Genomic DNA, 25,978 nt, shown 5'->3' with positions numbered 1-25,978 from the left:
TGTTTTTTAAAAGCAGCTGCAGATTACAAGATTACACAAACATCTTGGCATTCAAGGAGGAAGTTGGTATATTTTGCACACATCACAAGCACATACAACGGTAAGGCAATGCTTCACCAAAAAAAAAAAATTTTTAAAAATCCAAATCACATATCTATAAAAAATAGTCATCACGCACGCACACTCTCACTTACTCACATGTACTTGTTACCTGCAGAGGTGATGGATAGCCTATAGCGGTGTCCATATGTTTACGGAAGTGACGTCACAAACCACGCTCACTCATACATGGGTAGGCAGAAAGCCACAATGGCTGATGATAACGATGGCAACCGGTGTAGCGTGAAAGGCAAAGAATGGTCGGATTATGTACTTAAGATTTTATTTCTATCTGATAGACACCCCAGGTCAGCTCACCCTCGAATCTACGAAAGCCTTCAAGTCACTGAAAGCATATGAATATGTGGAAAGTGGACACCTTTTTCCGATACAGTACCACAATGTCGATGGCAAATCACCTCTGTGTTTGCTGGATGTCTGCTAAGAGAAAATTATGTTTGAGAGATGACTGTTCAAGTTACATACTGGATTGTTAGGAATAAAGAATATATTGCTGATGTCTACCACAAGTGTGTCTGGAAAGTTTTGAATCCACCCTGTTGATGAGATTAGCATAGATCAAGGCTGCTTTTGTATGTGTTATTTGTAAGTAGGAATTAATGTGATGACATGATAACTCAATGCCATTTAAAGACTTAGCTTAGATCAAAGCTACTTCTTTATCTGTTTTCGTAAGAAGGCAAAGCTGTGATGAAATGGTCACTCGATGCCATTTAAAGACTTTTGAACTGTAAATGCATGTGTTGTTATAGTTGACAAGGAAGGTTTGGAGTGGTGTTTATGTAACATGTATGACTGACAGGTGAGGCAGATTAGTCACCTTTCCTGATTATATCATTGACTCTGTGACAACATGTAAGCAAGGAAACAGGATGTGAGGGATTATTTGTTTAAAATTTGTATTGTCTGAAAGAAATGCGAGACAAACACTAGGGAGTTTTTGCATTACATTTTTGCTTAAAAAACGAAGACTTGCAGTATTGGGCCAGAGTACTGAAGTATGAAATCTGGATATAGGACAGAACACGGTGACGTCAGTGTTTTGATCACGTGGTGCGCCCGAGTACTTCCGGTAGGCAGAAGTTAAACATAAACACGAGAGAACCACACAAACTGCATACATTTGATCGTTGACTTTTCATACGTAACAACTCTTCCCGGTCTGTATTTCTTTTTCTTTTGGTGCGTTGCGTAATTAGACAAGTACACAACCTTTATCTTTCTAAAACATTTGTGCAAAGTATCATATTCACAATATCCAGATTTCATACTTCAGTACTCTGGCCCAATACTGCAAGTCTTCGTTTTTTAAGCAAAAATGTAATGCAAAAACTCCCTAGTGTTTGTCTCGCATTTCTTTCAGACAATACAAATTTTAAACAAATAATCCCTCACATCCTGTTTCCTTGCTTACATTTTGTCACAGAGTCAATGATATAATCAGGAAAGGTGACTAATCTGCCTCACCTGTCAGTCATACATGTTACATAAACACCACTCCAAACCTTCCTTGTCAACTATAACAACACATGCATCTACAGTTCAAAAGTCTTTAAATGGCATTGAGTGACCATTTCATCACAGCTTTGCCTTCTTACGAAAACAGATAAAGAAGTAGCTTTGATCTAAGCTAAGTCTTTAAATGGCATTGAGTTATCATGTCATCACATTAATTCCTACTTACAAATAACACATACAAAAGCAGCCTTGATCTATGCTAATCTCATCAACAGGGTGGATTCAAAACTTTCCAGACACACTTGTGGTAGACATCAGCAATATATTCTTTATTCCTAACAATCCAGTATGTAACTTGAACAGTCATCTCTCAAACATAATTTTCTCTTAGCAGACATCCAGCAAACACAGAGGTGATTTGCCATCGACATTGTGGTACTGTATCGGAAAAAGGTGTCCACTTTCCACATATTCATATGCTTTCAGTGACTTGAAGGCTTTCGTAGATTCGAGGGTGAGCTGACCTGGGGTGTCTATCAGATAGAAATAAAATCTTAAGTACATAATCCGACCATTCTTTGCCTTTCACGCTACACCGGTTGCCATCGTTATCATCAGCCATTGTGGCTTTCTGCCTACCCATGTATGAGTGAGCGTGGTTTGTGACGTCACTTCCGTAAACATATGGACACCGCTATTGTGAATATGATACTTTGCACAAATGTTTTAGAAAGATAAAGGTTGTGTACTTGTCTAATTACGCAACGCACCAAAAGAAAAAGAAATACAGACCGGGAAGAGTTGTTACGTATGAAAAGTCAACGATCAAATGTATGCAGTTTGTGTGGTTCTCTCGTGTTTATGTTTAACTTCTGCCTACCGGAAGTACTCGGGCGCACCACGTGATCAAAACACTGACGTCACCGTGGTCTGTCCTATTGGTTAAAACAATCGCTCGTCTTGGTTCGATTCCCCACATGGGTGCAATCTGTGAAGCCCATTTCTGGCGTCTTAAAGGCGGCGTAAAACTAAACTCATTCACTCACTTGTTATCTGAGCTTCTGAGCTTCAAAACCAGTATAATGTATAAATCTCCAGCCATTTCAGGGCCACGAAGAACGATTCCGGTTCAACTGAACTTGGCCACATGGAAATACATATCACAAACCTGACTTTTAGACCTTGTTTATTGTAAACAAAATTCCACCAGGGATAGGCCATTTGGTTTTAAACGCTAGTCATCAGACACTTTCATCTACGACTCAAAGAAATGCTGCATTTGTCCTGAAATGCATAAGATTGTAACCGAATATGTTGTAAACGTTCGTTAACGCGCGAGAATACGGGATGATAGCCCCTTAAATTTTGGCTTTTCACCTCTAGTTTTTGTTGTAGTTATAGAAACAGCTACGCAATGGGAGTGTTTGCCTGTTGTTTTCGTCAAGTAATACCCAGTCTAAGTAAACTTGTCCTCAGTACTTTTCGTTACACTCCACTACTGAGTCCAACAAAACTTTATGGGAGGTCGCGTTAGGTAACCTTTGAGATTGACCAATCAGAACACAGCTTACCAGATCGCGAAAGTGCACATTCGCACATACCTTTTGAACTTTTTATCTCGAAAAGGTTCGTACCCGAACGATTCCGAATGCTATTTAGCGTACGCTAGCTTCCGGATGATGCACACGGCGTACCTACAACCATGTCAACGGTGAGTAAACAGTCGCTGAAAATAGTATTATATTGAAAGTTCAAGACAAAGCAGATTTGTATCAAGATCGGTAACACAAGAAAAATAATAGTTATTCGTAATATCCACTGAAGTCATCAATTCGTCATTTCGAAAAATAGTCACGACCGTTCTTCACATTCACATAAGACCATAGAGCAAATATCGAACTTGTTAGAGTGGGTGAGTTTAATTTTACGCCCTGCCTAACAGTATTCCAGCAAAATCAAGACGGGGGACACAAAAAATGGGCTTCACATATTGTACCCATCTGTGGAATCGAACCCGGGTCTTCGGCGTAACGAGCGAACGCCTTAACCACAGAAGCAAACGACACTGTTTGATCCACAAAGGATTCCTGGAATCTGATCAACATATATAGACTTGCTTCATATGGAGCTGTTGCTGGGCTGGGCGGGAAGGGGAAATACATTTTTCGGAGATTTGAGACAGATAAATTGTGCTTGTTATTAAATACCCTCAGGAAACTTTATTCGACTGCATCCCAAACAACCTAATGTTTATTATAGACAAGAAGGACTAAATGAATCTGAGGCTTGGCTGACAACGTGGCCATCGACGGCGGGAGACGTTGCTCAATATGCTAGTGGTTTATCGAGTCCGGAATCGACTATTTACAGCCCGAATGCTGTTGACAACGATCTGAAGAAACAAACGACATAAAAAAACAGAACTATTGTTCATGTGTTTTATGTGCCCTAAAGTCTCCGATTTATCAGTGCCGTGTTGAGTTTTACGTTACTTTTAGAAACATTTCTGCAGTGTCACGTCAGGGGACATCAGAAATCCTTTTGACTAATTGTACCCGTGGGGAATTGAACGTGGGTCTTCGGACCTTTCACCACTAGGCTACCCCACAGCCCCGATACAGCATGGCTTTTAGGTTTCATCCGGGATTAGTCTCCGCCCGTTGTTTTAAGCCAATGAAATTGGCGCTTGAAACCCCGATCTCAGTAATTCGTTGAGATTAAATAAAGCAACTCGAAAAGATAAGTACTAATCTTCACTCATGATCCCCCTTTGTAAACAAGTGTTTCCCAAGGTAAGTACCCATTCACTCGTGTTACCAGGCTTGCTTTAGTGTGGGGTACACCTAGCTAGGCCGTTTCACTGGTGTTTCACTCGTGCGGGAATATATGCAGCATGTTGGTGAAGGACAGTGTCGAGCAGTCACGAATGAACATTTTACATCTGGATGTAAATGATTCAGAAATGTATAATTACACTTGTGAGCGTACCAAGGAATCGCAATTGTTATGGGTTATCAAAGTATGATTCTTTCCTTCAGAATTAGTAGGTGACAGTGGAAATTTTTATCCCAAGGAGACTGTGAAATGCTGTTTTAATTTATCTGGGTATTTTATTCGTTGTGTTTTTACTTTTTGATTTTAATAGATCTTAATAGATTGTTGTATATGTAAGTTTTACTATAGTTCTGTTTTATCTTTGTTATTTATTTGAAAGTGGAAACAATGGCAATTAAGGACCCGGTTTAATTTTTTTTTAAATATTTTTTTGTTGTTGCAAAAACCCCAGCGTTTTAATCAACTTAATGCTTTGCTGGTACTCAAGGCCTTGTCCCTTGCGATATGCCAGTAATGTGTTTGACAGTTGCGCCCTTTTTTCGTGCCAGTATCCGTTAATTTTCATCTGGCGTCCAAGACTCCAGGATTAATATTTTGTATCTGTCATTTCGGTTGGTTTCACCAGAGTTTAAAGACCTGCGTGTTTCGTTTTCCTAGCGCAATAACATGTACAATAAATCCAGTTCAAAGTTGCGTTATAGGATATACTGGGGTATATATGGTAACAGTGACTGTTGCTTATCATAAATAAAGATATTTTCAAAAAAGCAAGACTATCTGATATATCTTGACAGAAAACAAAACGTGGATCAAGCAAACTCGGCCGTAATGTGACATTGAGTTTATCCAGTCATTGTAAACATTTTCATGGACAGTGGCATAGACACTGACCTTTGATTCGCTCGTTATCAACACACGTCAGTTTCATTCAACACTTTGTGTCAACAGAGACATTCTGCGAGGTTTATCTCGGTTTTTGAGTCGACAGAATTTATTCATAGACAAGCTTTGTCTGGAGTAAGCCACAGCTGGTTCTGCGTGCGAAGAACTATACAAGACACCACCGCTCGGACTTCAACAACTCAAGACGGAGAAGTTGAAGTTGGATAAAAGGTTGTAATTGTTTCACAAGATATTCACTCCTATTCACACGAGTACGCTGTCTTAACTGACACCGAGAACATAAAGTATCAACGGAGTTGATAACTCCTGGCAAAACGATTTCAGCTTCTCTCTCCTGTTTAAATCCATGTTTCATTCCTCTTGTTTAATTCCAAGTAGTCTTCATTGGGATACTCGGGAACTCGTCTTCATGACCTGACTAAAATGTTTTCAGTACTTTTGAAAAACTAAACTTTTGTTTTGGAGGTCCGCTAGTACGTTTCTGGTCCATTAAATGGTATTTGAAGCTACTCATCCTTTGCAAGACCACGTTTCCGCTATTTGTGTGCAAACAAATTTTCGTCTGTCTGATATTCTTTTATGAAGGCTCCGTTATATACCTAACTTTTCTTATCTCTCTGATGCCAAAAGTTGTTTCGTGTGTAGTGAAAGGCGTCCATCTGTCGAAACCCATCGATACTGTAACATTTGCGTAGCGACACCTCTTGTGTCCACAAGCCTGTTGTAATGTATTAAAGTTATGTAAAACATATTCCAAGAGGCATGAAGTGTCAGCTGCGATTTGTGTCATTGAATGAGTAAAATCACAGAAAATTGCACTGTTGGAAGTGAAACAACGTCGGTATTTGGTTTTGCACTGTCCATTGCCTGGGTAGTAAGAGATTTGAAAGTAATACAAACGATGTTCACCACCTTTTTGATGTTATGTTACCAAAGATAAATGCAAATTTCCAAAGCCGTGCCCCAGTATATTATGTAAGTTACCATTTTCAATGTAATCATGCACATATTAAGAACAAATTGTCCAAAAGTTCTCGGTATGATGGTGAGAACGTCATTAAACGCATTAACTCTATTTACCTCGCTCTCAAGTTGATACAGTTAATAGTAGGTGAAGAAAAAGTGTTCAAGGAGCTCGGGGTGAGTCGAGAGGGTGACTTAAGTGGGTCTTATCAACGACTTGTCAGCCTTGTGGTGACGAGGGTGATTTAAGTCTAACAAATAAAACAAATTGCGATTAGTGTTTGTTTTGAGGTGCAAAGTTGATGGAGGACAACTGGTTAAAGGTGACAACATCTGTAGTATTTTCTGATGCAAAGATGTTTAATGGTTATATATGACAAATTCTGTATTAATATATGATGCAAAGATGCTAAATAGTATATACGACAGCTTCTGTATTATTTTATTTGATTGAGGACAACGTCTGTATTATACTGTGTTGCAAAGATAGTTCATGGAAGACAACGTCTTTGTTGTATTATGATACTCGATTGCTACCTTTCTATGATGTTGGCGTATTATCTATTTATTTGGCGTTCAAGACGTTGGTGAGTAAAGAATGGTATCCGGGTTCAAACTGATCTTAGCAACCCTTGAAAAGGCGATAACGGGTTCGGTTGGTCAGACTGAATGCCTTGGTTGGCCTATGTCATCGTATCTCAACTGGCAAGATCGATTCACATGGTATCAATCACTGGATTGTCTGATCCAGACTGGATTATTTACACATTGTCGTCATATAGCTGGAATATTACATGCGTAAAAGAACAGAAACTGAAAGAAAGAAAGAACTTTAATATATATTATAAGCGACAACTTCATTACGTCTGAAATGGACACTATTTTAGTATAACCCACAAAAATGTGGTAAGGTGCTTTTAACCTCCAGATCTCACTGAATGCGATCCTGGAGCGTCGTTGGGGTGTAAATCTTCATTGGAAGCGAGAAGCATATAACCGGAAAATCAGGTAATGGACGAGGTAGTTTGTTTGAACGTTGTTAACATCTTCAGTGGTTTTCTTCTCGGATGGCAGAAATAGCTTACTTCCGTATGAAAACACATTCCTGATTTTTGCCAATTATTTACCTTTTACAGACATTTGCCATAATTCTTTGAACGTTTGCGGTCTACACGATGTTGATACCGGAAGAATGGCTATGGATGGTGATAGTCGGGTTCATCATTGCCTTCATCCTGGCGTTTGGCATCGGCGCCAATGACGTCGCCAACTCCTTCGGTACATCTGTTGGTGCCAAGGTGCTAAATTTGAGGCAAGCATGCATCCTGGCGACCATATTTGAAGTAGCAGGTGCTATCCTTATAGGTAAGTACTTATCTATGTTCTTGTACGTCTCTCTGACGATGAGTGCGTTGATGTGCTTCAGTCCTGTGCAAGTCAGCATGTAAACAAGAAATAGATTGGTACGGCAGTCCACGTATTGATAAAAATACCAAAATGGCAGACACCGCTGAAGGAGCTTTTTCTCTTATTGCAAAGCGAAGTCTTCACTTTGGATCCGATGTACAAACGCTTCTGAGCCCAGGCAGTAGTCAGTGGCATTGTTACAGAAGAAAGGAAACAATAATTTCATTACCTTAAACCATGTGATCAGTATTACACTTCCACAATATTATGCAGTAGATCTATTTAGTAATACGAAAATGTTGGCAGTACCCAACAGTAGTGAATATGCATAGTAGGCGATTGGTGTGCCAGGTCAGCGCATGTTCCAGGTCCCACGTGTAACATCCATAAAACGTGTTCTTGTTTAGAAAAGTAACCCCTAGTACCTTGCTGTTGTGAAATGTTACGGGTGATTGTGCCTCATCCCGCGGTGATAGTTCTTGCTCAAAAGACTATCCTTTAAGATACGGGTTCACTTGGATCTCATGCACTCTATGCTTGATAAGCGAGTAACGATATCAGGTGGTCAGTCCCGCTGACCTGTTGCGTAGATCCCAGTTGCGTAGATCGATGATCACTGGACTGTGAATTTAAGTCCCGGATGGACAGACTCGTAGTTTTGGTTGACAAGGATCACCGTAACCCCGTTTGGGCGCTGAAAGATTCATATACCTAACCCCATAGATAAGCATCGTTTTCTGATTAACTAAGCGATCTTCTATTATTTTGAATGTACCCCATTTGCAAGCGAGGTACATTGCAATGTACCCCGCTGCCAATGGCAACTCATTCGGTATTGCGTGGTAATGTTTCTTTGTCTCGAATAACATTGAATCACGCAGGATCATTCGTAACTACTCGTGTCATTCCGGCAAGCCGTCCCGTACCCCTCTCGTGGTCATGTTTGCGACTGGGTCCTGTCTAGGGGGGAACAGGAAGATGCAAGATTCGAACCGTTTGATTCACACAGGTTGGCTGAAGTGTACGATCTGACACCCATTCTTCAAACAGTTCAAAATTAATATGGAGGTGTTCGGTAAGATAAATACTTTGTTCATTTGTCCGTCGGAGCCGATAGGTTGAGGGTACCTCAACCCATGCCCATCCCCACCGCCACCCCCACCCCACCCCCTCTCGTGACCAGTGTACAACGTATATTATCTTACCTACACATGAATGCCGCTTTCCGATTGGCTACAATCGGAAGTGCTTCAAGCAGTTCAAATTTTAAATTTAGGTGTTCGGTAAAATAAATCCGTTGTTCACTGGTCCCTCGGGGGCCATGGTCTCATGTACCCGCGACCAGTAAACGACTTATAGTATATTTCGCTTCTTTGACTGGACCGATATCAGGTACTTACAGCGATTTAGTGAGTGCCTTGAGTGAGTCTAGGTTTAGGGCGCTCTCAGTAATATTCCATCTGTATGGAAGTGGTCTGGAAATCAACATCGTGAGCGTCGATCTATGCAGGTGGGATGACATGTGTCAACCAATCAGCTAGCTTGACCACCCAATCCCGTTAGTCGCCTCTTGCGAGCATGGGTTAGCGAAGATCTTCATGGACATGTACAGTGATGTGAGTGCCCTTTGTTTGCTTGGCAGCGTGACATTAAAGAGTGGATTAAGCTAATGCTTTCTGTCACTGGTTTTAGTGACAGAGTGAGTGAAGAGCTATTGTTTTAATTCTGCTTTTAACAATATTCCTTTAATATCGCACCATAAAATGCCTTCAGTCATTACACCCGCGTGGGTGATCGAACCCTCGTCTTCAGCGTAGCAAGCCAAAGCCTTAAGCACTTTGCTGCCCCACCGCCTTTGACACCTTCTTAATACAGTTTGAAAGTTGTTGACATCGACGTGAATTTACATTCTCTCAAATACATGGGTACAGTATCCGGTGCCCTTTCATTGAACCCTGGGGTCAGTCAAGATTTGCCTTGAAAATTCAGTCTGTTTACATGGAGATGTTGCTCTTGTGTCCTACTCAGGCTGGTGACCGGCCAGCACCTGGAAGTAATCTTGCTTATGTCGGCGAACGCTCCTCAATAGACTCGAACCTTGGACCACGTGCCCAGCATGAGTGAGAGGAGATAAGAGGGATAGGCATCAAGATAAACGCATGTCAAATTGTCGATTTTTAGTCGTCTGAAATCGGTCAGGGGTTCGTTGATATGAATGTCCTCTTCAAGTGTCAAGAATGTGTGACATAGCTCTAGCACGGTCTGCGATTGTAAAGGGTGTTGGGCATTACCCTTAATAAGTTCCAGGAATGTAAAAAGATGACTGGCATTACACTTTATGCGTTCGATTAATGCATGGAATAGCTGACATTGCTGTGGCAGGTTTGGTTAATTTAAAGAATGATTGACACAACTATGGCTAGTTGGCCTTTGTAGATAATGAATGACATAACTCTGGCACGTTTGGTGAATGTATATAATGATTGACAATATCATTAATCTTTCAGGCTTGGTGGAAGTAGATAATGATTGACAATATCATTAATCTGTCAGGTTTGGTGAAAGTAGATAATGATTGACAATATCATTAATCTGTCAGGTTTGGTGAAAGTAGATAATGATTGACAATATCATTATTCTGTCAAGCTTGGTGAAAGTAGACAATGATTGACAATATCATTATTCTGTCAGGCTTGGTGAAAGTAGATATTAATGATTGACAATATCATTAATCTGTCAGGCTTGGTCAAAGTAGATAATGATTGACAATATCATTAATCTGTCAGGCTTGGTGAAAGTAGACAATGATTGACAATATCATTAATCTGTCAGGCTTGGTGAAAGTAGACAATGATTGACAATATCATTAATCTGTCAGGCTTGGTGAAAGTAGACAATGATTGACAGTATCATTAATGTCAGGCTTGGTGAAAGTAGATAATGATTGACAATATCATTAATCTGTCAGGCTTGGTGATAGTAGATAATGATTGACAATATCATTAATCTGTCAGGCTTGGTGAAAGTAGACAATGATTGACATTATCATTAATCTGTCAGGCTTGGTGAAAGTAGACAATGAGTGACAATATCATTAATCTGTCAGGCTTGGTGAAAGTAGACATTGATTGACATTACATGTACTCTAGTCGGGAGCCTACTGGTTAAGGCGTCCGCCAAACCTCCAAGTTCGATTCTCCAAATGCATACAATGTGTCCCCGCCATAATATTGCTGGAATATTGCTAAAAGCGGCGTAAAACTAAACTCACTCACTCCAGCGCCTTCTGTGAATGTAAAGAATGACGGTCGTGACTATTTTTCAACATGATTTCAGTGGATATTACGAATGGTTATCGGCTTTCTCATTTTTTGGAAAGATAAGAACGACTCACGTGAGTCTTGAGCCTACTGAATGGAAAGAAGAGCTGACTATGGTTTGACGTTCCTTAGAACTGTACACACGCGCGACCTCCGAAATTTAAGAGTACATGTAATTGATGCTCGAAAGGTGTTCTCGTGTTAATGATCATGCTTCGTTCAAGTATACAGTATGTGGACTGGTCAAAATCGTGGGACTCTGCAAAACTCCATTGGCCACTTTCCGGTCTCAGTGTCCTGAAGCAACAACAAGCTGAGAAATAAAGATGTGTTATTTAAAATATATATGTCGCAAAACAATAATTAGCTACAAAAGGAGCTCCAGAAAACTTCTTCACGCAGAGACGTGCCCAAATATTCTAGACTTTAGTTGGATCTCCTTTTTACTTTCTACTCCTGGGCTACCGCCTGTTGTGGGTGTTGTTAGTCGTAGATAAATGGCATCTGTTGGTGGATACATTACCTCTGTCGGTGGATAGATGACGTCTGTCGGTGGATAGATGACGTCTGTCGGTGGATACATTACCTCTGTCGGTGGATAGATGACGTCTGTCGAGAGCTGGAGCTGATTTTTTATCATTTACTTTTACTTATGTAAAATGTATCACTGGTTGGCTTCACTGCACTACTATTCGTCACCAAACTCCAGCAAAACAAAGGTCGCAATGTACTTATGGACACTTGAATAGGATCGCCTCCCCACACAAACAACTGGGCAATACGATAGGGCTATGTTCTAATATCACTCTTGAGGAACGAAAGTTCACTGGATACGAGAGATGGGCTAGGCGCTAAAGATTGTATCCCTTACATTCAGACAAACAAACTTCGCTTTTAAAGTATCTGGTGTAAGCGTATCGTATATCGGCTATCCTCGGTTAATCCTTGTGCACAAAGAATCTGTACTGTAGATGTGTTTTAATTGCCGCAAATCAACCCTCAGCATTTTATAGACGCACATTACGACGCAGGTCTGCTTGAGCTGGCCAATGGGTAATCAAGTGGTTAAAACCTTCGTCTGCCACGCCGAAGACCTGGGTTCGATTCCCCACTTGAGTACAATGGTAGCAGCCCCTGTCTGGTGTACCCCGCCGTGATATTGCTAGAATGTTGCTAAAAGCGGCGTAAAACCATACTCACTCATCGAATTGAGTCCTGGGGAATATGGAACCTTCTGCTTCTATACATGTTAAATCTTCTCTACGTACAGAGGCTGTTGTTCATTATATGTAACCATATATGTTGTCAAATGTTCTCCTATCGATCATTCGGTCTCTACCGCCGCCATATAGCTGGAATATTGCCGAATGCGGCGTAAAACGTAACTCACTCACTCACTCACTCACTCATTCGGTCTCTGTTATGGTCGTGGTATATTTTCGGATATGATCGTGAGTGAGTGAGTTTAGTTTTACGCCACACTCAGCAATATCCCAGACATATGACGGCGGTTTGTAAATAATCGAGTCTGGACCAGACAATCCAGTGATCAACAACATGAGCATCGATCTGCGCAATTGGCAACCGATGACATGTGTCAACCAAGTCAGCGAGCCTGACCACCCGATCCCATTAGTCGCCTCTTACGACAAACTGAATCGCCTTTTATGACAAACATGGGTTGCTGAAGGCCTATGCTACCCCGGGACCTTCACGGGTCTTTTCGGATATGAAGCACTGGTAGTATGTAGTATGTAACTGCTAGTGTCCAAATGCCTGGCCCAGTTACGGGGAGACATCATATATTATTTTCTTATGGGGATTCGAACCCGGCCTACGGTGAGGACAACCTGACCCTTAGGCTTTATCACAGCTTTGACCTCAAGGATGCCCAATTTATTAATGTGCCGTTTTAATATCATTCCCTTGTTAATGATATTATGCAGTGATTCATGTATTCATATCCCACAATGAATCATTTATGTTAGTTTCGATTTTATGTAATAAGAAATTTGGACGCCACAGTTCCACTTTTAAATGTAAATAAATCAATTGTTAAGATCTAATAACTGATATCTAAAAGTCTAATGGAGAGCTTGATATCACTTATTCAATATAGTGGTATCAATAATTCATATCCTATTGTTAATTGTGATGTCAGTCATTCAGTTGAGGATATATTGAAATGGGTTTGGTATCGATGTATTGACTTCGCGTCATGGTTAATTCGACGCGATCACTGTACCTTGAACGTTGGGTTGGTTGGTTTGTTGTTCATCGCCCACTCAGCAGTATTTCAGCTCTGTGGTGGTGGTTTGTAAATAATCGAGTCTGGACCAGACAATCTAGTGATCAACAGCATGATCATCGATCTACGCAATTGGGATGCGATGTGTCAACCAGGTCAGCGAGTCTATCACGTTTACACCCTGATTTTGTTAGTCGCCTCTTACAAGCATGGGGTACTGAGGAAACGTCTAACCCGGATCTTAACGGGTGCATTGAATGAGCGAGTGAGTGAGTTTTTAGTTTTACGCCGCTTTTAGCAATATTCCAGCAATATCACGGCGGGGGACACCAGAAAATGGGCTTCACACATTGTACCCATGTGGGGAATCGAACCCGGGTCTTCGGCGTGACGAGCGAACGCGTTAACCACTAGGCTACCCCGCCGCCCCGGGTGCATTGAAAGCAGATATGAGACTACTGAGGGAAATGACGAGACATGTGGAAAAGCTTAATACTCATATTCAGATATGAGTGTGTGAGTTAATATTTAACGTCACATCGGCAATATCTCAGCCATATCGTGACGAAAATAATTTATTAAGAATATAAACTGTCACGATGGACAGCAGGAATACTAGGGTATCACAAATATGGGTATAAAACTAGCATGGAAGAGTAAAACATTACAGCAATTAAAGCAGACAATACAATATCAGATATGACAAACAATATAGTAAATAAGATTACCACCGTTTCTGCGCTAGATAAATTATAAGTAATGCCACAAATTTGGACATATATATATATGGTAGAACGAGGTTCCATCGTCGGGGGTCATTACTTTGAAAATAACGTATTTCATTATGCCCTTTCTTACATTGTTACAATGTTTGAACCCCATATCTGGTGTTCCAATCATGGTATTGCTGGAATTGCTATAAAGCTGCGTTCTACTCCGATCCCTAACTTACGACGATACCGCGTCTTATATGGTGGTGCTGTTAGCAACTCCTTTGTTGATGTGTATACAGCAAAAGAAACACTGGCTCTGGCTTTTTGTCAAGTTTTTTAAAGTACAAGACATAAACATGAACGCATACTATTATTAGTTTTCAATTTCCGAAAATTGCGTTTCTTTTGCTGTGCAGTATATGTCTCCTGTGTTTCAGGATCCCGTGTGTCGGATACGATTCGGAAAGGCATTATCGACGTAGAAGCTTACAATGGCACCGAAGCCTTGCTGATGGTTGGCAATGTTGCGGCGCTCTCAGGTGGGTTATATAAGTTGTCCCAGTTGATATATTCAGACAGCACTATACTCACACACAAGGGTTGTGGACACTTGAATCAGAGTGGTACGCTGACAGGTATTGAAAGTCAACACGTGGACTGCAGCAATTCACTCTGATGCTTTAACAGTCAGTAGTAATTTAAGAGCAGTGTACCTTCATACATTGTTCACAAGTGTACTATAGGAATTCACTAACATGCAGTGGAAGCTGTTAAAACCGACATCTGTCAAATCCGGCAAGTTGTCAACACCGGCATAAAATCTCAGCTCCATCCATGACTTGCACATTTACCAACAGCTCTACAATCCAGCACATTGTCGTAACCGGATTATTCCTTCAGTACCAATGAGTGCCGGTTTAGACAGGTTCAACTGTGGTTAATATTATTAATACGAGCATAACACTTTGATAGAATAATACACTTTTTTTACAACAGTTTAAGATCTAGAACTGCATAAGTGCGTGAAATACGCAACCATTGCGTTACAGCAGAAGCTTGTGCTCGTGTATTTCATGATAATGGCAAACGACTCCATCCCTCCTCCTCTCACCACCACCTCACTCATGCACTCACTCATATATTCCACAGGTTCCTGTGCGATGCTAATCGGGGCTACAATAGCCAGCCTGCCGATCTCTGCAACACACAGCATTGTTGGGGCCACCATAGGTTTCTCCGTCGTTGCTCATGGCGCCCGGGGCATTGGCTGGATGAAGCTGGGCATGATCAGTAAGTAATGCATTAAAATATACTCCCATATCTGAACTTGGCTGTATTAATCACATGACTTCTCAGCTACGGGGTTCCTCGCCTACTCACAGCGGGTCCAGGACAGGCATCGATCTGTTCAAGGTTAAAGATTAAATAACAATCAAGGTGTCAACTTAAACAAGATTTTTTTTAATTCTCCTTTCTGCTTTCAACATATTACCACAGGGCCACTATATATAGCAGGACCTTTGCCAGCTGTCAACAAATACGAATAATAACCATTTGAAAGAAATGAATAAATGCAAAATTTGAATAATCCTATCTGCATTGCATATACATGTATATGACACCGCGCGACCGTGTTAGGGATATCTGCTTGTCTTTGTCTTCAAAGGCGTCCTAGATATGAACTTATGTCATTCAGTTCGCTTGGCAAGGTTCGGGTTAGGTTCTTTTTGCACTACTAGGCAACGCTTCACTGAACCCGTGTATGGGGTACTGCGATCAGTTCTGATCTATCTCAGTGCACCCGTGACTGCGTCTCAGCAGTATCAAATTAAGTGGTCTAAATGTTTGCACATGGCCACCATAACAAGCAAGACAATGTTCATTTTTCATGCAAATGAGAAACTTACATTCATTCGTTGCATGATTGTCATATTTGTCAAGACAGTTTTATATGATGATGTATTGGTTTTCTAGGCCAGTGTGACAAGTAACAAAGATGGTATAGTTGCTCCATTGGTTGCTGATGTTTCATTGTTTCAGCCGTCGTGCGTGAATTGACAGTTATGACAAATGGAATAATTATATTACGTTTGGCGTTGACACATTTTCATTCTTTATGCAAGTAATCTTTTCTTTTGCGTTCAACAAAATGCGTTTTAGCCTGTCCGAAAACACTTGTGTCTGACATATTTTATTCCACCAGACATTGGATGACATTTTCTATATTTCGTTTAAAATATACATATTAACTACCTACTTGTTTAAAATAATATTTCTGAAATTGTTCGACTGCCATTACTCTTTGGTTATCACAATATGCCAATTATTGATGATGTTCTTTTGCAACCGTTTGCCTGTCATTTAGCGCTTTTGTGAAATGTATTCAAGTTTAGTGTTTTCAGTTTAGTTCAATGGCTCCTCCATAAAATGTGTGTATCATTGTTTCAGTTGGTAGCTGGTTCATCAGCCCCGTCATGTCGGGTATCGTCTCGTCCATCTTGTTCGTCCTCGTCCGCAAGTTGGTCCTGAATAAGGTCAGTTCATGTTAGTGAACTCCACCGCGTCTCATGACGATTCACAGTTTGGCCTTTAGATATGCCTTCAACCGAAATATACTGAAAGGCAGAAGAAACGGTGAAATATTGGAAATGACATTGAGGTATTTGAACGTGTTGGGTTTTTTCAATATACACAGGATGTCGACCTTGAGGAAACCATGAATCGTGCTCATATAGCCTATTTTACCCGATAAAGTATTGTTAAAGATTGAAATTAAAAATGTTTTTTTGTTAGTGGAAAGGAAAGAGTGCCCAAAACACAACAATGAAATCGAGATGCATGTCCATCACGCATGCATGCCTGCATAAATTTTCGGCATGAATAACGCTCGTTCACTTCATTTCTGAACACAGCAAGTATATCTAGGTTAGAGAGCCAGTAGACGTCTACACAATCTCCAGTGACGTTTCTTTTGCCCTTCAGTATGCTGTGCATATCTGAAAAAACAGTGGCTTTTAGAACGTGGTCAAATCAAACCTTTCAGTAGGATCCAAATGGGATTGTTGTTTCTCAGTACACGTATTCGTACTTTGTTTAGGTTCAGTCCCTGCACCGGGGATCGAACCAATTCGTAAATTTGAAGCTACGTTCTTAGTATGGGCCCTAGTCCCGAAACTAGGCTTTGTGTTTCTTTCGGAAAGTGTCATCACTCTTTTGATTGATGCCTTATATGCAAACTGTTTACTAAATGACAGCGCCATTTAGAAATTGTACATAGCATTCTAGGCCATACTATACCCATTTTTAACTTTACAGTCATGACTTGTATGAATCTTTCTGTAATAAAAAAGTGTCATCATTCATACGCCCATTACGCTTTAATCGCTCCTTTAACTCTTTGTTTTATTTGGGGAAGGGAGGGTGTTACTCCAAACGGTTTTGTACAGGTTTGTCTCTCCACCAGGAAAAACCCCTGGAACCAGGTCTACGTCTTCTCCCTGTATTTTATGGCGTCACTGTGATCATCAACGCTTTCTCCGTTTTCTACGATGGTTCTGAAAGTAAGTATTTCATCAATAGGTTCCTCATTTTTCTGTCTAAGCGGCGGAGATGTTAGCTTGTGGATAAAGCCTTCTCTTGTTATGCTATGGGCCCGATTCTATTCCAAGCATAGTTACTATGTGCGAAGCCCGTTTCTGGTGACCGCCGCCATACTCTTGAAGGGATATTGCCAAAAACCAGACCAAACTGACTCAGTAATTATTTTTCTGATTTTACGGCGTTCAAAGCAGCAAGCCCGATCGAAGCCGTACTTGTAACCAGGCGTGACCTTGCCGATGGCGTATCAAGTTACCAAGTCTACGTGTGTTACTTATGCTATCAACCACTTGTTTATCGCGGACGGTGAAGTAGCCTTGTGGTTAAAGCGTTCTCTCGTGGTGCGGAAGATGAAGTTCGATTCCCCACATAGTTACAATGTGTGAAGCAGTTACAATATGTGAAGCAGTTACAGTGTGTAAAGCAGTTACAGTGTGTGAAGCAGTTACAATATGTGAAGCAGTTACAGTGTGTGAAGCAGTTACAATGTGTGAAGCAGTTACAATGTGTGAAGCCCATTTCTGGTGACTCCCGTCATGATATTTGCTGGGATATTGCTAAAAGCGGTGTAAAACTAAACTCACGCACTCACATGTTTATCACGCAGAACCCCCATAGTTACATCTCATGCCCTGTATGATTCCGTATACGTTCACTTATCAACCTAGTACACTATACTAATGTAAACCTATTCCTTGTTTCAGTGTTATACTTTGATCGTATTCCGTTATATGGCGTCTTCATCCTCTCCTTCGGCCTTGGCCTTGTGGTGGCGCTGGTTGTGTACTTCTTCGTCGTTCCCTGGCAACGGAAGAGAATACAAGGTCAGTTGGCATATATGTAGTATTTTAAGGAGTGTAGTTAATATATACCATTTGGGAAAGTCTTGAAACAAGACTGCTCTAGTGACCCAGAAAGGAAACCACTTTGATTGTTGAGCGCCTTGAGGAATGTTCACCAAAATCCGTTGTCTGTCACATAAACCCAGAAAGAAATATACCCAATACAACCCATACATATCTGGAATACATGTCATCTCAATCATTACCAGAACCGGAAGGCAGGTTCATTCCTATTTGTTATACTGTATGCATACAATTTTGGAACCCTTCTTTTTGTGAAATACACTTTGAAGACTTCAGAAATGTTTGTCAAAGAGCCCTTTTGCAAATACTAACACGCATTAGAGGCCGCGATTGCCTCGACTTATGGTAACTGGCGTTAAAAATCATTCTTTCACCATTATGAACGTATTATTATTAATTAATTGATCGTTCTGTGATGCATTCGTTGTATTTTCAGCTGATACTGCCACTGTACGTCTCACTGAAGCCGAGGAAGGGGGCAAAACTGAGCAGAAAGTGGATATCAATGTTACATCCGCGTTAGAGTCAGGTAGGAGCATGAAACAGTTGATGACATCTGAACGCTAGTGCCCACAATCGGTGCACGTAATCGAAAGCGTTGCAGAATCGTGTCCCGAGATACCTAGAACCATATATGTGATTGCAGGTTCGAATGCTCTCCAATTATGTTTTTTTTTTGTCAATACAGATCCACGTTCGAAGTGGTCAGGACACCACGTCCCAATCGCGCAGATCTATGCTAATGCTTTGATGACTGGATTGCCTGGTCCACACAGACTGTCGCCTTTAGCTGGAATATTGCTGAGTGCAGCATTAAAGAACGAACAAACAAATCTATGTCTGTCGGCACCATAGTGTAATAAGCCGAGTTCACCAAAGAAGTGTGCACCAGCATCTGTTCAGTATTTCAACCCTTATCAAGGTGACAAGCCATGATATACTTAAAACAGTGTTCAAAGCCATCTCACTCATTCCTAAACCATTTATCCAGTTCGATTGACAGAAGAATACCCTTGATTAATTGAAGAACATTAGTGGGGGCTCATAACGTGGTGGTCGTGTTGTTACGCCTCATATATATGCTTGTATATTTCAGCCACCGGAGATAGCAACCACAACACAAAGGTATGAGCACAATGTTTTCCCATGTAACTACATATACAGTTTGGTTCTTTTGAAAAAATGTTTTCCTCTCATTTAAACACGTTATTTTAATTATACAAGGATAGTTAAACAGACTTTTTGTTCAGAAATTAAGTCATCGTATTTAATGAATATTTCTCGGCAAAACACAAAACAATTTAATCTGAAGGATGTGCTATGGCAATGAAAACGTGCCCAGGCATTTTGGGCGCGATGCTGACTCCTATTTTCTTTCAAGTGTGTAGGACACAGACTAAAGGGTACTTTTAACCATTGAAATGAGAATACCCAACGGAGCACTAGATATTGAAGCCAGTAAACGGTATGAGGATATGTCTTCATTGACGCGTAATGGTTTCAGGACAAGGGTGCAAACAACAAGACAGAAGAGCAGAAGCAGTTACTTAGTGGGGAACTAGAAGGTGAGAACTCTGAGTGTTTATTTAGCCATGCCCAAATATATTAATAAACTGATTTTTACACATATATATGTTTTACTATGACTGTTGCGGCCTTTACTTGTGCCATAGAAGGACGGCCGTGGGTTCAAATACTAGATAAACTCTTACCTGATCATTTAGATCTGTTTGTGAGCACTGCCCGTGGTCTGTTCCATCAGTTCGATATTCCCCTATGTCAGACAACTAACTCATCTAACTCTTTGTTGATATTCATTACTATGAGATGGAGTAGCCCCGTGGATAAAGCATTCGCTCAAGATGCCTAAGACCCGGGCTCAACTTCGTAACATGGGTGCAGTCCATTGTTGCTGGTCCAAGTCATGATATTTCAGTAGTTCTAAAACATGTACAAGTCCAGACTTATGATGTCCTTGTTTTCAGCGGGTAAAGGAGAAGCAGACGCGAGCATCGCTGAAACGGAAGAGGAACCAGGAGCAGACGATGGGGTCAGTCAACATTGATGCATTGAAATTTCCTTCTGGTGTCTAAAATTAATTACTTATTCTTCAACAAAGGACACAATGTATCACATTTAGAAACGTATTTTTCTTATATAAACCTGATTTTCATTTTTATTCGGTTCTGTTTCCAGCAAAAGCGACTGGCATTGGCGCGTAAGAGTGTCGAAGACAAACCGGAAACAGCCAAACTTTTCTCATTCCTCCAAATTCTCACAGCAGTGTTTGGGTCATTTGCGCATGGCGGAAATGACGTCAGGTACGCGTTCCTATAGGGTAGCTGGTAAATGACTTACATCACAAGGGTCTACAAATCACCAAAAGGTATCTAATTATCAGCAATATACGAGGAAACGCCAAACGGCCCTAGAGATTGATGACACAATATAACTGAACTCCAGGAACCAGTTCACAAGTAAACAAATACATTTCAGGTGAAAAATGAACCTGAATTTAGAGCTCTGTTCACCCTTTTTGGTGTGGTAGTTAGGTTAAGACTGCCTTGAGTCTATGTTAAGGTATGGGAGTTAGGATCACCTTAGCGCTAAGAATACCTTGAGTCTGTGTTAAGGTATGTGAGTTAGGATCACCTTAGCGCTAAGACTGCCTTGAGTCTGTGTTAAGGTATGGGAGTTAGGATCACCTTAGCGCTAAGACTGCCTTGAGTCTATGTTATGGTATGTGAGTTAGGATCACCTTAGCGCTATGATTGCTTTGGGTGGGGTACTAGGGTAGGGTCTATACACATACATAGTACTAGGGTGGGATCTATACACATATGTCTTTCGAGCGCTGTTTCTAAGCCATACAAGTCCCTGTGGTGTAAAATAGATGTCCACTTCATTGCTTGAAGAACAAACGTTTCAATTTGTAGTTTTAGTCCTTTGTCTAGTGAATATGGGGTGGTAGGGTAGCAAAGTGGTGACACCCTCCACTCGTCATCTGGTAGTGAAGACCTTAGTTCGATTCCACACATGGGTACAATATATGAACCTCATTTCTGCTTTCCCCTGCCGTTAAATTGTTGGAATTTTGCCAAAAGCAGCATAGAACCATACTCACCCATCTAGTGAATTAAAACTAGACAGCACACAACTTCTTTATATAAGCACATGTAGTGAGACCTGTTTCCTTTTCTCCAGTAATGCCATCGGCCCAGTGGTGGCTCTGTGGATGATCTCAATCGACGGCACTGTATCCCAGAAGGCGGCCACCCCCATTTGGATCCTGTTGTATGGTGGTGTCGGAATCTCAGTAGGCCTGTGTATTCTTGGCAGGAGAGTCATGAAGACCATGGGAGAAGATCTGTCCAAAGTAACACCAACTAGGTGAGTTATGGAATCACTGTCGAAGGTTGGACATAACTAGTATGATTTGCTTACACAAGGATAAGTTGGACCGGCGCAGAGAACGAGTTTACGGCAATGAGGTGCACGGCAATGAGAAAACCCGTTTGGTTCGTGAAAGGGAGCGGAGATGTAGGCAAGTGCACGCTTTTCTCATAAGAGTGTCAGGCGCCTGTGGACAACACTCATACATGCTAATAGGGGTCAGTTGTCAGGTCGGTGCTCAACTTATCATTGTGTGCCAGTAGGTGTTCTAGGTAAACACTGCATTATGTAAAATATCTGGGCGTCTTAGGTTAACATGGGGGTTAGGGAGGGGACGGGAGCGAGGGAGAAAGGTGTTAAAGGCACAATGTGACACAATTTCGATTTTGGACAATATTTATACATTGACACTTTAATTGTATATGCAATAAAAGGTGTATTGTCCCGTAAGACCTGCCTGAAATCGATAATTGAAACTTCGAGACGAAATCCTTCCAAACAAGAGAGTACTTGCCATATATGTAATGTATACGATTGCTCCATACATCGCAAACTGTCACACGCGGTGTTGACCGAGTTTGCCGACCAGGCAGCAATCAGAAGTTGCTTTACACGATATTCGTAAAGCGCTTTCCAAGGGACAAAACTCTATGACTCTCGTTTGAAATAATGTTTGGTCGTTATGAAGTTGCACCAGCGCATGATGGTTCAAAGTGATGAAGTCTAAGTGCTCTGGATATGTTATGTTTTGTGAGGATGCTGATCTGTCAGTAGTAACAAGATCTAGGTGTCTTCTTTCAACACGAGGGGACACAATCCAGCAGTGTTACAGAATCACGGAGGTGAATGTCTTGCGAAGTGTGTGGTTAAATTAGTCCAATGTAACATAATCTGTAGTTCTCATGTTAGAACAGGTCAAAACGGGTGTAATTTGAGTGATTTGAGTTTAGGGGTTTTTTAGCCGCTTTTGGCATCATTCCAGCAATTTCACCGAGGGGTCACTGACAAGGGACTTGAAACATTGTTCCCAAGTGGGAAATCGAACCCATCTCTTGGCGACGAGCGAACGCTTCAAGCATTAGATTGTTGCGAAAAAAGTCCTCGACACAATTTGAACTATGTCGGACACAGAGAGTGAGGGTCACGACAAAACCAGCTTACTTGGTGATTTTTTTTCAGCGGATTCTGTATAGAGATAGGCTCAGCGCTCACCGTTCTCATCGCCTCCAACATCGGCATCCCCATCAGCACCACCCACTGCAAAGTGGGCAGCATCGTCTTCGTCGGTAGAGTTCGGTCCAATGAAAACGTGGACTGGAGATTGTTCCGAAACATCATCATAGCCTGGCTTGTGACCTTGCCGATCTCAGGATTACTTAGTGCAGCAGCCTTCGCTGGTTTGAGAGAACTCATCTGATTGGATAGGTCAGACCACCTGATAATGTTGACGTCATAAAGATGAACTCAAAGAATGATCTCTTGCGACAACTTAGGGTTTTCACGTCTGTAGTTTAGTTTGTAAATTGACGAAGACGAGCACTATTTTACACAGAACACAGTGGAAAATCTGTACTTTAGTAACAGGCAGGTCGTTTATGTACAAGCCTTTCTAGAAATGGGTATATGCCATGAAAACTACGGTCCATGCTACGGGACGTCACTTGCTATCTATGTCTTGTTACAAGAGGATCCATGTCACCCTGATGGTAATGTCACCAGATGTAAGCCAAGTCCTAGAAGCAGGTGTGTCCATCTTGAGACATTAACGGGTCCAAGAAAGAGAACTGGTCCCAAGGAACGGGAGTTATATTCTCAGTAATTGTCCCAGAAATCTCAAAGTTTGTAAACGGGAACCCTACTGTATTTTCTTGTGAGCTGTTGGATTATCGTTACTGAATGAGAAAGTGTGTTTGGGATGAATGTTTTTACATTATTGAAAGGTGAGATATTTGACGTAGTGTTTGAGATAGAAATTTGATTTGTGTGAAAGGTATCCAGGCAGTGTTTTTAATAGGTGGAGGGGGGTTGCATCGTTATTCATCGCTCGTATTATAACACCACTGTATTTTATTCAGTAAGTTTACACTGCCTTAACTGTAGGAATGGAAGAAGATAAAGGGTTTTCTGCTGATATACTTTATATTTTTAATAAGATATACATTGAAGATTGGGTATTTTATTGCATTTTTACACATTCTTAAAATGACTTCACATACAGTTTCAGAACACTAAGGTTGATTATGTATGTATGTATGTATGTATGTATGTATGTATGTATGTATGTATGTATGTATGTATGTATGTATGAGCGTGTACAGCGTTGTACAATGCCTTGTACAAACTATGTATACAAGATTCTGCTAAACAGATATATTGTAAATGCAGTCACTTCAATGAGTTGTTGATGTCCAGTTGGTTGGGGTAGTTGGTTCATATGCACATTATCAAAGACTTCATCTGTTAATCAATGTATTATATGTTCATCAACCTCATCCTATACGATTTTGCACATAGTTGGCGTATATTTTTGCGAATGCAACGGAACACATGCTTAAAACGTGGCGCATGCGTAAGCAGGGAGTAACTATCGAAGATGTTATTTTTTGTGTTTTTATGTGTGAAACGTGTGTTGGTAACTTCGTGTGTCTGTTTGAAATGGTTGTGGCAGCTAGAATTGTGTCAAGGTGCCGAGTTGTTTGGATCGCTAGAATTTCGCTTCTAACACAGTATCCCAACAGTTCCGTGAAACCAACCCTTGATAATCATCTCCGTGTTTGATTATCCATCACCGTGTATAATAATCATCAACACGTGATTGATCATCATCACGGTGTATGATAAATCATCGATGTGTATGATAATCACCTAAGTGTTTGATTATCCATCACAGGTGTATGATAATCATCACTGTGTATGATAATTATCATTGTGCATGAAAACCACCGTGTTTGACAATCATCACTGTATGGAAATTATCACCGTGTATGATAATCATCACCGTATGTGATAATCATCACTATGTTTGATAATCATCACTGTGCATGATAATCATCACCGTGTATGATAATCATCACAATAATAATCCCATCTGCGTGTGTACAAGATCCGGTCATCTCGTGATTAGGTCATATGTGTTTAGTTCCTTGTGTCCACAGACGAAAGCAAATCAAAGAAATGTTTACAAATCATAATAATTCTAATAGCAAACTGTCGACTCCTGTAAACATAGTTGATATAGTGTTAAAATAGTATGTGATAAGAAGGCATAATTCCATTCACTTAGAAATGTTTTTGATGAAAGCTTCCTAGGATCAAAGATACGGTTTAGTGGAGACTCTACCTTTCATGATTTCAATGTCCTTGACATAGGGTGAGATAATCCTGTAATAACCCCGCGTCCAACATGATTGTTTCATGGCACTTGGATTGTAATGAAGACAGTAACACACCATGAATACCTTGATACGAATGGCCGACGTAGTTGAAGTAGATGTAACCTGCCTCTCATGATCACTTAGTGCCTTAACAAGCTGCTCAACCTTCTTCATTCCAACTGCCCGGTGGTAGACAAGTCCTGATCCAAGCGGCTGTGGTGATAATAAATCTCTACTAAACATCACCTCACCCCAACTAAACATCACCTCACCCCAACTAAACATCACCTCACCCCAACTAAACATCACCTCACCCCTGTTGAACATGACGTCCCCCCTACTGGACATCACCCCAAATGCATACCCATCGCAAGCTATCCCATATACATTCCCAGCGCCAGCCATCATCATCACACTCTTATGTGGATCCCTACTCTCACATCATTGCACTCACTACCTACCCTTATCTTAAGCCCCTCGCAACGAAAACTGCTGATGTGGAATAAAACAGGCCATGTATTTGTTCATCTCAAGCCTCGTCTCTATGTAAACATTGATAGAACTATCATTGTACGTTGATGACGTGAAATGATCTCAGTTGTAAATGCCTAAACTCGCCAAGGACGCTAAGACATCTAGCGCCGATAACAACGGCGTACACTTATTCTGAGTATCCCCGAACTGTATGGTTAACAATAAGCCTGGCTAGTTATAACTCTTAGCCACTGACACGATTCGCTTACTTGTGGACACTCGGTTTCTCTTCATTTCAACACCGAAC

At 41.0% G+C, this 25,978-nt stretch overlaps 1 protein-coding gene across 1 annotated transcript; it reads left to right on the top strand.

Annotated features, from left to right (window-relative positions):
- Nucleotides 1-7,415: 7,415 nt before the first annotated feature.
- On the top strand, nucleotides 7,416-23,295 carry LOC137276857 (sodium-dependent phosphate transporter 1-A-like). Its single transcript, XM_067808504.1, has 13 exons — nucleotides 7,416-7,644; nucleotides 14,405-14,506; nucleotides 15,117-15,257; nucleotides 16,416-16,501; nucleotides 17,431-17,527; nucleotides 18,269-18,388; nucleotides 18,867-18,959; nucleotides 19,527-19,555; nucleotides 19,935-19,995; nucleotides 20,416-20,480; nucleotides 20,627-20,751; nucleotides 21,635-21,820; nucleotides 23,003-23,295. The coding sequence occupies exons 1-13, from the start codon at nucleotides 7,455-7,457 to the stop codon at nucleotides 23,238-23,240; spliced, it is 1,533 nt and encodes a 510-aa protein (XP_067664605.1). The 5' UTR covers nucleotides 7,416-7,454; the 3' UTR covers nucleotides 23,241-23,295.
- Nucleotides 23,296-25,978: the final 2,683 nt, after the last annotated feature.

This window comes from Haliotis asinina, chromosome 3, assembly GCF_037392515.1.
Source record: "Haliotis asinina isolate JCU_RB_2024 chromosome 3, JCU_Hal_asi_v2, whole genome shotgun sequence".
Taxonomy (NCBI): Eukaryota; Metazoa; Mollusca; class Gastropoda; order Lepetellida; family Haliotidae; genus Haliotis; species Haliotis asinina.
This window is presented reverse-complemented; position numbering and strand designations above follow the sequence as displayed.